Source organism: Octopus sinensis, linkage group LG3 (genome assembly GCF_006345805.1).
Source record: "Octopus sinensis linkage group LG3, ASM634580v1, whole genome shotgun sequence".
NCBI classification, from domain to species: domain Eukaryota; kingdom Metazoa; phylum Mollusca; class Cephalopoda; order Octopoda; family Octopodidae; genus Octopus; species Octopus sinensis.
Genome location: NC_042999.1, coordinates 69,066,033 through 69,081,858, shown reverse-complemented (window position 1 = coordinate 69,081,858; position 15,826 = coordinate 69,066,033). Strand labels below are relative to the sequence as shown.

General features: G+C 40.7%; 1 protein-coding gene across 5 annotated transcripts in view; it reads left to right on the top strand.

Annotated features, from left to right (window-relative positions):
• LOC115209341 (N-acetylneuraminate lyase) overlaps positions 1-15,826 on the top strand; it is a 200,886-nt gene that overhangs the window by 127,257 nt on the left and 57,803 nt on the right. The window contains exon 1 of one of the 5 annotated variants that reach the window (XM_029777708.2): positions 9,533-9,750. The exons of the other annotated variants lie outside the window; for them this stretch is intronic. Within the exon in view, the coding sequence (XP_029633568.1) occupies positions 9,736-9,750 (15 nt within the window). The 5' untranslated portion in view covers positions 9,533-9,735. Of the gene's footprint in view, positions 1-9,532; positions 9,751-15,826 lie in introns of those variants that run through there. 5 annotated transcript variants of the gene reach the window in all.

Below are 15,826 nucleotides of genomic sequence, written 5' to 3'. Positions count from 1 at the left end.
CCGAGTCTTTCTAGCTCTAAAGAGAATGGGGAAGAGGTGGGTATGGGAAAATTGTGTGATTATTTACTGAAATTAAAAGACATAGAAATTGTGCCAGTCAAATGCTAAAATAGCATCCATTTAATGAATTATGTATCAATGAATTTCACGCATCTAATTAGTATTTTTAGAACAAACTGGAAATCATTTAGCATTTTATATTCAATCATTAATATTTATAGTTTCAGTCTGGCTTTGAATTGTCTGTCTTAAATACAAAGGAGACATCCGTGATGTATGCAGGGTGTGGCAGAAAAATCTCCCATATTTTACATGGCTTTTGATGGCCAAGTTGGACAGGTAGCAAGGGCGTGGCTATGTAGCTAATGCTTTATCATTTCTTGTTTTTTAGTTGCTTTGCAAGCTACCTTTGCTGTTGAAGTGTTTACTAAAATGGAAAAGATTTTTCTTTTGTTTTTTTTTTTTTGTTTAGTTTCATGCTGTATGCATTAATGCACCTGTATGCTTTAATGTGCCTGCCATTGTTGATTTGACATTTGCACAGACATTTGATCATCATTATCAAATCATCTCTGCTGCTTGTTCAGCCAGATTTTGTGGAATTGTTTTCCTCAGACTCGAGAGACTACAAACAATGTTTGTATATAGAATTATACACACACATACATACATATATATATATGTATATCCTTTAATTTCATTTATAGGAAATGTTTTGAACATGCATATAAAAGCCCCTATTCTATTATGCCGGCTACAGTATAACAATGCCAGCTGGCAATACCAGGTTTTGGGGGTCACACTGAGCTGCACCAATATAATGTAGGATGAACATAGTAATATCAACAATAATCCTTAGATGGAATTTAGAAATGTTTTAATGCATTGCTACGTACGTTTCCACATAGCACAGGTTTCTTTTAAGATCATACTCTGTATTCCTGGGACGATTACAGTGCAGTCTGTAGTATTGATGGACACCGGGTGGATCACAGTCCATTCGTTCATTTCTTCGGACTAAATAATATCAATGAATGTTTAACTGAGGGTTGTTAATCAATTTTGAATAATGAGAAGAATGATTGAGGTATGTGGGTATTTCTGTGTGCATTTGGTGGGGGAGGGGTGGAAGGTGATGGAAAGAAAGGAAGGAATGGTGGTTGTAAGGAGGTGGAGATGTGTGTGGTGATGATGGACTTACTTTGCTATGTGAGTCTTCATATGTCTGGGTGGGTAGTATGGTTCTTTGGTTTGACCTTATTCACAGCAGGCCCCTCATCAATGAATACAATGTAGTCGGGTCAGCAAGTGCAACCACTACAGCCATCTATATATATATATATATATATATATATATATATATAACGGGAGGCTTTATGAAAATAGACAAAAGACGAAGGCAGGTGGAAAACAAACGAACAATTGTATTAGTATGGCGCTCAGGAAATATAAATAAAACAAGTCTTTAACGTTTCGAGCCTACGCTCTTCAACAGAAAGATACACAGAGAGACAAAAAAACACAGGAAGAAGGAGAGAAAAAAAATGCGTGCAGTAGCTAACGAATCAACATGGCGATCTGATTTCGGCCAGAGGTCAAAGATCAAACATGAGACGCGAGAGCGAAATAAGGGGAGATAATAGGGTTGATAAAAGGGTTGAAGGACCAGCTAATAGTGCGTAGGAGGGGTCTGGACGTATATGTATAGGGTTGGTGTATGTATTAGTATGTATAAGGGTGTGTGTGTGTGTGTGTGTGTGTGTATGAGAGAGTATTAGTGCGTAGGATTGGTCTGGACGTGCGTATGTATGGGGTTGGTGTATGTATTAGTATGTATTAGTATGTATTAGTACGTATTAGTATGTATTAATTGGTGTATGTATTAGTATGGCACATCATATATGATGTGATGTGTAACGTCGTGTGGTGTAGTGAGGAGAAGAGGGGGAGGGGGAGAAGAGGAGGGGAAGAAGAGGGGGGAAAGAGAAGGGGAGGGGTAGGAGAAGATGGGGAGAGAGAGGAGGGGAGAAGGAAGGGGATGAGGGGGAGGAAGGAGAAAAGAGGGAGAGAGAAGGGGAGAGAGAGGAGGGGAGAAGGAAGGGGATGAGGGGGAGGAAGGAGAAAAGAGGGAGAGAGAAGGGGAGAGAGGGAGTGAGGGAGCAGAGGGAAGGGGAAGAGGGAAGGAGGGAGGGAGAAAGAGGGAAGAAGGGAAGGGGAGTAGGGGTGAAAGGATGAAGGACTGAAGAAGTAGGGGTCGGGGGGAAAGGATAGGTGAGGAGGGGGGAGAGGGGGGTTAGATGAGGAGGGGGGAGAGTTGAGACCAAATGGCGTATAAGAGCGAAGAGAGAAGATTAATTCCTGTTCACGGCGCAAACGGGAATCCGGATGGCCTCTGTGTAAGGACAAACCGAACACAGATAGGTGTTGCAAGGAGTGACCAGTGGAGCGGAAATGGCGTGAGACCGGTGTGTCGTTCGCAAGGTGGATGTCACGAAGGTGTTCCGCGAACCGGTCAGCCAAGCGGCGTCCCGTTTGTCCGATGTACAAGGAATTGCAGAGAGAGCAAGAGATGCAATAGATAATATTGCTGGAGGTGCAGGTGAAGGAGTGGATGATGGGATAGGGTCGATGGTGGGTGCTAGTGAGGCGGGTGGTGTTGAGAGGTAAGGGCAAGTGCGGCAACGTGGGCGGGAGCAGGGGAACGAGCCGGGTTGGGAGGTAGGGTCAGGGAAGGAGCTATGGACCAAAAGGTCTCGAAGGTTGTGGGCTCGTTTGAAAGAGGGGAGGGGTCGGTTAGGGAAGAGGTGTGAAGTGGACGGGTCGGACTGGAGCTGACGGAAAGCTCGAAGAATGGTGCGTTGGAGACGTAGGGTCGTGGGGTGGTAAGTGAGGGGAAAAGGAAGCGGGAGGACTACAGGGCGGGTTTGGGGAGAGAGAGCAGATACACGGTCCACGGACCGTGCTCTGGCAAGGGTGGTGTGGATAGTGGTGAGGGGGTATCCACGTAGGGTGAAGTGGTGAGCCATACGTTGAGACTGAGTCTCAAAGTCATGGTCGTCACTACAGAGCCTACGTAGACGGAGGAATTGGGAATAGGGGATGGAAAGCTTGGTGTGTTCTGGGCGGGAGGAAGAGAAGTTGAGGTATGAGTGTGAGTCTGTGTGTTTGTAGTGAATGGAGGTGGTAAGAGTGGAGTGAAGAATGCTAACCGAAATGTCGAGGAAGGAGACAGAGGTGTTGGAGATAGTGGAAGTGAAGTGGAGGGCTGGATGGAAAGATTGGACGAAAGAGAGGAAGGAATCTAGATGTTCGCGGGAGAGTGAGGTGGCACCGATAATGTCGTCAATGTAACGACCATATAGTTCAGGAGTGGGACCAGTGAAATTAGAGAATATTTGGGCCTCAACATAGCCAACGAACAGGTTCGCATAGTTGGGGCCCATTCGCGTTCCCATGGCCACTCCCGAGACCTGATGGTAGAACTCGCCCGCGAACGAGAAGCAGTTCAGAGTAAGGACAAGTTCAGCCAGACGAATGAGTGTGGAGGTGTCAGGTACAGGGTTAGAGCGGAGGTCAAGAAAGTGTCGAAGGGCCTGCAGTCCTTCGTGGTGAGGCATAACAGTATAGAGGCTTTGGATGTCCATAGTAAAAAGGATTTTGGAGGAGCCGGGAGGAAAGGAGAAAGAGTTGAAAAGCCGGAGAGCATGGTTGGTATCGTGGATGTACACAGGTACAGCTGTGTGATAAGAAGTTTTCTTCTCAACCATTTGGTTCTGGGTTCATTCCCATTGTATGGCAACTTAGGCAAGTGTCTTCTACTATAGCTTTGAGCTAGCCAAAGCCTTGTGAGTGGATTTGGTAGATAGAAACTGAAAGAAGCCCATCATGTGTATGTGTGTGTGTGTGTCCGTGTGTCCACCACCACTGCTTGAAACCAGTGTTGGTGTGTTTATGCCCCCATAACTTAGCAGTTCAGTAAAATAGATTAATAGATTAAGTACCAGGCTTAATCTAAATACACGCAAATACTGGGGTTAATCTGTTCAACTAAAATTCTTCAAGGTGGTGTCCCACCATGGTTGCAGTGTAATGACTGAAACGAACAAAAGATAAAAGATACACACACACACAAATTTTTTATTTCCATTCTTTGGAGTACTCCAGTGAAGTTGAAAAGGGGTCTCTGTTGTTTGGGTTGTAACCAGGATCTCCATATAACCAGTACAGGATCAGACCCTGGGGAAATCACATCAGTGTGATTATAACTGACCAATGAAGCAAACACCATTATCCTTCAAGACAGATGTTAAAAGAAGATTGATGTCGCATAGCGAAAAACCAGCGCGTCAAACAAATATGACTAAGCACTTTTAATATAACTAAATTTGCATTTCACTTTTGTTGCAGTAGTCCTCATGGTTAATAGTCCTGGGCTCACACAGTGTACCAAATTCTATTCACTAGGCATTCTGTGAAACTGAGACTCTGGAAGAAAACATTTGTTCAAATTGCCAGTGACATTGACCTCTAAAATATTGAAGTACCAAGATGCTTGTAGGCTTGAACCCAGCATCTCATGGTTGCAAAGTAAAGTGAATGTTTTAACCACACAACCGTATCTTGTACCATGTTGTCAATGAATCAAATAAAAGCTGACTGCATGAGATAAAAGATCTATTGTAATTGTACTATTACATCAACCAGGATATAAGCCAACAACTGGGAGTGACATCAACCTATTTTTCACAGTTTTGGCTATTTAGACTCTCCTATTTAATACTTTTACTCCATTTATTTATTTCTTTTCACCAAACTATGTGTTGATGGGTTTAACCAGTAAACTTTGCTTTTAATACCAACCTTGCTGAGACCACCCTTGGTTTTATGATATGAACTTTCTGGTTTTCAGTGGTCCAAATTAGAACCTTCCATCAAATGTTCATATTAATTTTTAGTCGGGTTATCCATTTTAGCGCAAGTTTGTCATTAAATTATTGTTGGTAGTTCACATTATTAGGTAGGCTGTGTGTGAAGGTGAGAATGATCAAACACACTAATATTTCTTGTTTCAATGGTTTTTATAACCCCAAACATTTATGTTTGTACTATAAATATTTGAATAAAATGGCTTACATGGGATAATGAATGTGATAGTTAAAAATCTTCATTGCATAGTATATTTTACTTATTTATACAAAAGCTGTTCATGGTTTTGTATAACAAAGTAGAAAAGTGAGAACACCTTTGCGACAAAACTGATTGACAAAGTTCTGTGTAGCATCTGAAGTTGTTCTGCTTGGGAGTTCAGTATCCCAACTTTTATAATGTTTAGCCAAAGTTCTAGAACCTTTTGTAGAACTATTTAGCAAGAAAATTCACAAAACTTTCTTTCAAGTCTACCACTGATTGGTTACACATGAGCCAATCTGATTGGTTAAACCATATTCATGGATGTGTCATTGACTTTTATGGTGAAACAGTTTATTTCTTGTAGCCGGCCTTTACCATTTATGGTATCATACTTAAGCCATGGTTCTAAACCAAGAAATCTGAGTCAGATGGTTCAAAATACAGTAGAAGCTTTGCCACAAATTTATATTCCAAACACCAGTTATTAATGACAGTTAATTTACTAAATTTTTCATTATTTTAAAATTTGACCAAAACAAAGGTTGTGTATTTTAACAGAAATATCGTAGCAAAAGGGTCAAATTAGTGTTCAGATAAAAACTACCATCTGGTTGTCTTTGGGTGTATTTAGTGAAGTCTACTATGTTGTAAGCTTTGGGGGAGGTCTGAACCTTTCTTCACCATGTATTATCAAGGGGTCACCTTTAGTATTTATAGGGGGAGTCATTGTTGAAGGACACCCTTCTGATTTACAGAAAACCCCATTGTATATTATAAGGATAAGTATAATTGTGCATGTGTGTGTATAGACATAATGTGGTTGATTAGTTAAAAAGTTTGCTTCATAACCATGAGGTCCTAGGTTCAATCTGACTGTTGGCATCTTAGGAGGCAAATGTCATTTTCTATAGCTTTGGGTCAACCCAAACAAAGGATAAGGATCCTTCTCAAGTCATATAAACTCACAAGGTTGCTTTCCTGGATTCTCTGACGAATATACTTTCTCCTGGATGGGATGCCAGTCCATCACAGGTACTACTCATTTTTGTCAGCTGAGTGAACTGGAACAATGTGAAATAAAGTGTCTTGCTCAAGGATGCAACACATTGCCCAATTCAGGAATTGAAACCACAATCTTACAGTCATGAATCCAACACCCTAATCTCCACTTCAACCTTTACATTAGGAGTGAAATTGGATGGACAGAAACTGTACAGAAGCCGGGAACTGTAATTTACTAAGTTACACTTTGTTTTACAAACTCCCACTGTATCACTATGATTCTGCCTAAGGATTATATCAAGGGTACACACGTCTGTGGAGTACTCGACCACTTGCATGCTAATTCAATGAGCAGGAGATTCAATTGCTCAAATAACTGAATCATCATCATTAAAACTAATTGAGAATCAACCACCCACATGTGTGTGTGTGTGTGTGTGCATGTGCATGCACGTGTGTATAACAGCTGCCTGACACTGTCAGTTATGATGATGAGGGTTCCAGCTGATCCGATCAACGGAACAGCCTACTCTTGTAATTAAGGTGCTAGTGGCTGAGTACTCCATAGACACACGTATCTTTAACACAGTTCTCTGGGTGATTCAGCGTAACACATTAAGGATGTGGCAAGGCTGGCCCTTTGAAATTCAGGTACAACACATTTTTGCCAGCTAAGTGGACTGAAGCAATGTGAAAATAAAGTGTTTTGCTAAAGGATATAACACACTGCTGGGAATTGAACACACGACGTTACAGTCATGAGCCAAATACCCTAACCACTAAGCTACATGCCTTCATAATAATGGCGAATTATCTAACAAACCTATCAATAAAAACAGCTGTCTACTACGTATATTTCCTATTTAGTATTGGGGAGGTTTCATTTATAAGGACGTACACCTGTATTTGTCTGAGTGTTGGGTCTTTCGGGTGCTTGGATAAGATGTGGATGTCAAGTTGACCCAAGTTGCCTCCATGGTGGTCCTTGGCATGTTGGTAGAGTATGGAGGACTGTTTTTTGTCGTCATATTGTCTCCGATGTTCATTTATTCGTTCCGCAATGCTCCTATATGTCTCCCCTATGTACGTCATGTTCATGTCTTTACAACTTTAACCCTTTGTTAACGCAACTAAGTGTTTTGTGAATGTATATCTGTCTTTGTGTCTATGTTTGTACCCCATCACTGCTGGACAATCGGTGTTGGTGTGTTTACGTCCCCATAACTTAGCAGTTCGGCAAAAAGGAGCCAATCGAATAAGTGCTAAACTTGAAAGATAAGTCCTGGGGTCGATCTGTTCGATTAAAACCATTTAAGGCGGTGCTCCTGCATGGCCGCAGTCAAATGGGTGAAACAGGTAAAACAATAATAGAATGTGTGTGTATATATTATATATATATATATATATATTATATACACACACACACACACACCCACACATATATATATATATAATATATATATATATATATATATATGTAGGTCCCGGTTGAGTCGGGGTTAACTACATTAAATAAGGTACTCAATACATAGCAAGTAAATTAATTTATTTTATAGAAGGAGCTTCTACAGGACTAGAACTGTTTCATTCAAATGAAATCATCAGGAAGCTTGCTGATGATTTCATTTGAATGAAATCATCAGCAAGCTTCCTGATGATTTCATTTGAATGAAACAGTTCTAGTCCTGTAGAAGCTCCTTTGAATTTCCTGCTGCTTAAAATAAAGCATATTACTCTACCACTGGTATTTGAGTACTCTTTTTTCCACCTTGTTTCACATTTATGTGTTTACTCCGGTATATATATATATATATATATCTGTCTTTTTCTCTCTCCTTTTCTCTGTGTGAAGTTCTCTCTAATTATCGTAAAGGGAAGAAAAAACTGCAAATGCGAGGCGCCAATCGACCCAGTCACCCGGAAGTGAGAATGCATATAAATAAATACAATTGTAGAGAAGGAAATTCATACGATATAACGAGTATTTGCTTACATCCACTTGTTAAGTATATATATATCGATTATGTAGGTATATATATATTATATATATATATATATATACATACACACACACACATATATATATATAACTAATACTTATGTATATGTGTGTGTGTATATTTGGGTGTATCGATTTTTATAGACAAGTTCAAGGGGTGGATGTGGAGGGATGGGTGGTGTTTCACGACTGATTCACATCATTTATTTTCTTCCAGTATATTCTGGCATGTGCCAGCACACCATTCTACAGTAAAACACACACACATACACACACACACACACACACACACACACTCACACATACACACACGCGTACACAGGCACGCACGCTATATCGCTGAAGCATTACGCTCTCTCTTCCTCTCTCCCTCTCTCTCTTCCTCTCTCTCATACACATACACACATACAAGCATACATTCACACGTTATAGTTCATTGTTGCACCCGACTTATACACGCGCATTTTCTCTGTCTGCCTGCTCGTCTGTCTGTCTGCCTGCTTGTCTTCTGTCTCTCTCTCTCCGTTCTTCGCACACATTCCACATTGTCGTTTAACACATACACACACATACACCACGCCTAATTTAGATGCTGTGTCGGTCGTACAGCTTGTCGGGGTCCAGAATGTCTTATAGGATCGTGATGTATGGTGGAATAGGAGGAGGCGGGGGCGCTCTCATTAGGCAGCTTTGTTACACTAAGTATATATATATATATAGGAACAGAAGACCACTTTGGTGCAGCACCCAAGCTCAAAAGCACCTAAAGATGATTTTGTACATACATACATACATACATACATACATACATGCACACACGTACGTTAATATTTATATATAGATTTGTGTTTACAAATACACAGGCGTGCATTCATACGCGCACGTATGAAGAGCTATGCTCCACAAATTTCATCTTATCATGAGACAGAGAAGGTTTAGTCCTAATGTATGTGCGTGTATGTGTTAGCAGAGTACATGGGGTAATTTACACCACCTGCTGCGATTGCAGATAAGGTGCCCGGTTGCATATCGATACGCGTATGTACTCGTACGTGTGTGTGTGCGTGTGTGCTTATGTGTGTGTGTCTGTGTGTGTCTGTGTGTGAGCGTTTGTGTGTGTTTGAGTGTGTGTATATATGTATAGGTGCGGCAAAAAAAAAAACTCTTTCAGATTCACAATTCTTGGTCGTGTTGAATGTGTGATGTTTTTCTGACGCATTCCATGCATACGCGCTCGCGTGTCAATGTATGTATGTATACATACATACATACACACACACACACACACATATATATATATATATATATATGAAAGTTTCACACCGCTGCCGCTACCATTACTGTAACCAACAACACAATAAGAAGAGAAATAGACAGACAGACGAGAGGAGAGGAAAATAGGTAGATAGACAGGCAGAAAGAGAGACAGACAGAGTGAGAGAGAGAGAGAGATCTTCAGTTTGAGAAGTGCGGTCTGTTGGGAAGAACTGTTGCAAGTCTTGTCAATACTCACACACATTCATATGTATACATAAACACACACTCACACACATATTATACAACACTTACACATACGTATATATCAGCTGCCTATTGACTCTATCATGGATTCAGAAACGGTAAGTTCAAAACCGACAGTCGCCAGTTCCAAACCCAACTCAGATTCTGTTTTCTCCTGACATTGTCTTCTCTCTCTCTTTCTCTCTCTCTCTTCTCTCCCTCTTTCTCTTTCTCTCTCTCACTAGTCATCGTTCTCAGTCTCTCAATTTAAGTGGTACAGATTATTTTCATAACACACACACACACACACACCTACCTTAATCAGTAATTGCATTCGATATAGAGATGCGTGTGTATATGAAGTACGCACACACACACACAAATACACACATAGACACACACACATATGAATGTATATTACACATATTATATATATATATATATATATAATATATATATATATATATATATATATATATATGTGTGTGTGTGTGTGTATTACGTGTGGAAGCATATATACGCATGTACATATATACAGGTTTGTGTATGTGCGTGTGTACACACACACACACGCACACATGCTCGCACATTAAATATTGTTGTGTTTATCCCGTGTTCACATGACGTGGTGATACGACTTTCATTCATTCCCTCGCAGTCAATCAACAAAGTAACCAGTTATACACGAGGCTCAATATAATCGATTATACTGACCAGAATCCACAAAATATTTCGACCCTTGTAGCAATTTAGGAATTAGCATTGCTATTATTATTATTATTACTACTACTACTACTAGATAATTTATTATTATTTTCATTAATGTTATTGTTCCTCCTGAGTTCAAATTCCGCCGAGGTCGACTTTGCTTTCCCATCCTTTCGGGGTCGATAAAGCAAAGCACCAGTCGAGCACTGGAGTCGATGTAAGTGCCGTTCCCCTTAAAATTGTAAGTCTCGTGCCAAAATAAGAAAGTATTATTATTGCTGACCAAAAATAACAATGTGTGTCACGAGAAATTGTTCCGGGAGAACGTAATTATTTCTCTCTCTCTTCACCAACTTATCTCAGTTTATTTATCTCTCTCCATATTTTGTTTTAAACAATATTTCAGAAAACGAGAAATTGTGACTGTGGTTGTGTGTTTAATATTTCGTTGTTTTGCTTAAAGTTACGGGTTCAAATCCATCCAGAATCATGCTTAACAGTCTTCCTTTTGAGTTCGATAATATATATATATATATAGGCGTAGGAGTGGTTGTGTGGTAAGTAACTTGCTTACCACATGGTTCCGGGTTCAGTCCCACTGCGTGGGTAGGTGTCTTCTACTATAGCCTCGGGCCGACCAAAGCCTTGTGAGTGGATTTGGTAGACGGAAACTGAAAGAAGCCCGTCGTATATATGTATTATATGTGTGTGTGTTTGTGTGTCTGTATTCCCCCCCCCAACATCGCTTGACAACCGATGCTGGTGTGTTTACATCCCCATAACTTACCGGTTCGGTAACTAGGCTTACAAAGAATAAGTCGAGATTTGCTCGACTAAAGGTGGTGCTCCAGCATGGCCACAGTCACATGACTGAAACAAGTAAAAGAGTAAAGAGTGTATATATATATATATATATATATATATATATATATATATATTATAATGGGTGTGGCCGGTTTATGGGGTTACCCTGAGTTTCTCGCTCATAAGGGGTTTGGCCTTACGGCTGACCACTGATAAAGTACCAGCTGAGTACTGGGGTCGATATAATCGGTTAAACCCGTTTCCCTTTAAAATTGCTGGCCTTGTGCCAAAATTACGAAGAATTATTGTCTCTATCTTCATGAGGCCAACATTCGGTGGTAGAAATTACAAAGAATCTTGTTTAGAGAAATCTTTGCCGTTTGTGATTCTTTCCCATGCATCTGGGTTCAAATCCAGCTAGTGCTACTCTCATTCGCCGTTCGTCTCTCCATAATCGATAAAACAAGAACCGATCATTTACAGTATCGATTCGGTGTACAATGGCTTTTCCATAATAAAAACTTGGTATTGTGACTTCTAACAATAGGTTTCAGGAGAACCGATGTCACGTTTCATTTAATATTGTTGAGGGTTCGTGTCCCATCGAGATCATCTTTATATGTCAACATTCGTATATACATACATCATCCGGGGTCCATATGGCCCTTCGGGGTCCTCACAAGATTTTTTTTGTTGTTAAAATTTATTTCCAATAAATTCGTTATGCTTCTACAAGAGACAAAATATTTTAACAATTTATTTTTTATACAATTCTATTTAAATATGAAAATATAAGATTTTTTGAACATCAAATAGCTATGAGAGTCCATCTGAGTAAGATAGGAGTAAAAAAGGGTCCATAGGTAAAAAAAAAAAAAAGGGTTGATAGCTACAGGTATAAACGACTTCTATTTTGGTCTCAGATTGTAAAGAATTTCGCGGTGATGGTGACCGTTGTGTTGTTGGTGGTGATGCTAATGATAGCGATGGTCGTGGTGGTTGTTGAGGTGGCAGTGTTGGTAGTGGTGATATTAATGCTAGTTGGGGTTGTGGTAGTGATGGTCGTGTTGTTGTCGGTGGTGGTGATGCTGAAGTTAGTGACGGTAGACTAATCGTGGCTGTGATGGTTGATGGTGTGCTGTTAGTTGTTGATGTGGTGGTGAATTTGATGCTAGTGGTTATGATGATGGTGGTGGTGGTGTGGTGGTGGTTGCAGTGGTGATGGTCATGGTTTTCTTGTATACTCATGAGTGCTAGTGGTGGGCATGGTGGTGGTGGGGAATAAAGGCATGAATACCACAAAATCCTCAGTTTCTTATCTTCAATAAGTCCAGGGCCTAGAACTTGCCTCATTAAGATTTCTCTCCCTCTCTCTCTATTTTTTCTCTATACCTACCTATCTATCTATCTATCTATCTATCTATCTATCTATCTATCTATCTATCTATCTATCTATCTATCTATCTATCTATCTATCTTTCTATCTGTATCTCTCTCTCTCTCTTTCTGCCTGTCATCTGTCTGTCTATCTATCTATTTGTATGTCTGTATCTCTCTCTCTCTCTTTCTTCATGTCAGTCTATTTGTCTGTCTGTCTGCCTGTCTGTCCCTCTTTCTGTCTCTCTGTCTGTCTGTCTCTGTCTCTCTATCTATTTATCTGTCTATCTGTTTGTATGTCTTTCTTTCTCTTTCTGCCTGTCTGTTTGTCTGTCTATTAGTGTGTGTGTGTGTATGTGCGCGCGCGCGCGAGTAGTGGTTCGATTTCCTAGAAACAACAGCTAAATCTCCCTCAGACCACATACTCCTGTGTTTTAAAAGAAAGGTTGGAGATTCTAAATATCTGGTCTTAAGTGCACTGAATAAAATACCGGATGTTCGTGAGTGCAACGAACGAACGCCTTTCATCATAGGCTTCCTCAAACACGACTGACCTAGGGCTAAATAACAACTCCCTTGATATTGATTTATTCCCCCTCCTCGCCTCCTCTTCTTCCTCCTCATCATCATCACCATATGCACTAAATATACGTTGAAGCTGCTACGCTTGAGCTGTTACAAAATTGATGCGAACATCACATCTCTTTTACACATAAACACCTAAATCTGTCTGTCTCTCCCCCTCTCGATCTTGTGTGTGTGTGTGCGTGTGTGTTTGTGTAAATACGATGCAGGGTGGCCAGGCTGGAGCACTGCCTTGAAGGGTTTTTATCGAACGAATTGCAACCCTGGTACTCATTAAAAAAAAAAAAGTCTGGTACTTAATCTACCGGTGTCTTTTGACGAACCGCTAAGCTATGGGGGGGGGCATGAGCAAACTAGCACCTGTTGTCAAGCGACTGTGGGGGTGGGGGAACAAACATACACACACACATACACCTCGCTGCCAAACTCTCCCTTTGATCTTCCTTTTAAGAAACTCCGCGTTGCTCTCTTCTCTGCCTTCCACAAATCTCATGTCGCGAGCCAAACCTGTTATAATGATGGACATGGCGGCGGTGGTGGTGGTGGTAGTGGTTATGTTGGCGGTGGTGGTGATGGTGATGATGCCGGTGATGGTGATGGTGGCGACGCCGATCTTGTTGGCCGTGGTAAATTGCAGTCATAAAAGTAATGCGATCGTGCGCACACGTGTATGTAAAGTGTGCATGTGTGCATACATATATATGTGTGTGTGTATGTTTAAGCACGCCCGCGCACACACACGCACACATGTGCGTATACATATATAATGTAAATGATACATGAGTGTCTCAGTGTGTGTATATGGATGTATATGTATATGTGTGTGTGTGAGAGAGAGAAAGTGAGTGCTTGTGCGTTTGTGTGTAAGCGGGGGAGGGATTACGTTACTAATCCTCATTAAATGTGATTAATTTGGGGATTATTAATGCAGTATAATCTTATATTGTTGTTGCTGCTATTATTTAGCCCTGGGTCAACCCTGATCGAGTAAACCTATGATCAAAGGCATTCCAGCCATGACTAACTATATCATTATTTTGATGTAACTTCGACTATACATTTTCTAGTGTGTCCTTGTTTAAAACGGTGGAAGGTTTGATTTAGCTGTTGTTTCTAACAAGTCATGTGACCGTGTAGAGGCTCCCTCTTTTGCTCGGACTGTTAGTAGCAGCAGCAGCAGTAGTAGTAGTGGTGGTGGTGAGTTGAAATAACGTTGCAAACAATGTTATTATTCAATCTAATGTAAGCCGCAAATTGGATTAAAGATGTGAAAGTATGGAACACAGTAATTAAAGGTGCGCTGGTATGGAAGACTGTAATTACAGATATGCAATTGGATTAAAGAAGTGGAAGTATAGAACACTGTAATTACAGATGTGTATGTATGGAAGACTTTAATTAAAGAACTATGCATATTTATTCATGCCGGCTCTTTTTTTACTCACTGAAGAGGATGACCACTTGTGTGCATGCGCGTGTTTGTGTGCATGTGTGTATATGTGTGTGTACCATCAATGTTTTACATCCACTTTCCATGCTGGATGAGTCACTGCAATAACAGCCAGCACAATTGGGGGGATGGTCAATGACATGATATCAGAAGAAAAAGTACATCATCATCATAATCATCGTTTAATGTCTGTTTTCCATGTTGGCATGGGTTGGACATTTCGACTTGGGTATGGGAAGCCAGGAGGCTGCACCAGGCTCCAGTCTACCCACATAAATATTCATAAATAGATGGATGTCGTTCACTTTGTTTCTGCAAAATCCTTTCAGAAGGCTCCACTTGACCTGGGGCTAGAGTAGGAGACTCTTGGTGCTCTACAGTGGGATTGAACTTGAGACCCCACGGTTGGAAAGCAAGCTTTTTAACCATACATATGTTGGGCCTCACAGAGGCTTGCTTTTGAATGTTGAACCTCATGGAGGCAAAGAAGCTAAGTTCCTTCCGAGTATTGGGCCTCACAGAGGCAAAGTGGCTGAGTCCCTTTCGAGTGTTGGGCCTCATGGAAGCAAAATAACTGAGTTCCTTCTGAGCGTTGTACCTCACAGAGGCAAAGTGGCTGAGTGCTTTTCGAACATTGGGCCTCATGGAAGCAAAGTGGCTGAGTTCCTTTTGAGTGTTGGGCCTCAGGGAGGCAATGACTGAGACCTTTGGCATTATGTCATGCTTGAAAAGAAGACCCATCAAGCCAAGCAAAATCGCAGTCGTGACAGATACTGGAGTCAGTGGCACGTAAAAGCATTAATTACACTCTTGGAGTGGTTGCCATTAGGAAGGGCATCCAGCCATAGAAAACCATGCCAAATCAGACTGGGGTCTGGTGCAGTCTTCCAGTTTACCAGCTCTGGTCAAACTATCCAACCCATGCTAGCATGGACGATGGACAACATTAAATGATGATGACGATAGACACTTGCACCTATAATATATATATATGCGTGTATATATATATATATATATATATATATATATATATATATATATATATATATATATATATCAGCAGCAGCATCCATGCTAGCATTAGCTAGATGGAGTGTTTGGTGCTTCTGAGCAAGAAGGCTATACCATGTTCCAGAGTCTACATGATTTCTGCTGCTGGATGTATTTCCTATTTCCAAATACTTCACAGAGTGTACTGGGTGTTTTTTATGTAGCATCAACAGCAATGAAGTTACCAAGTAACTTGCAAGACAAAAGCCCATGAGTGAGGG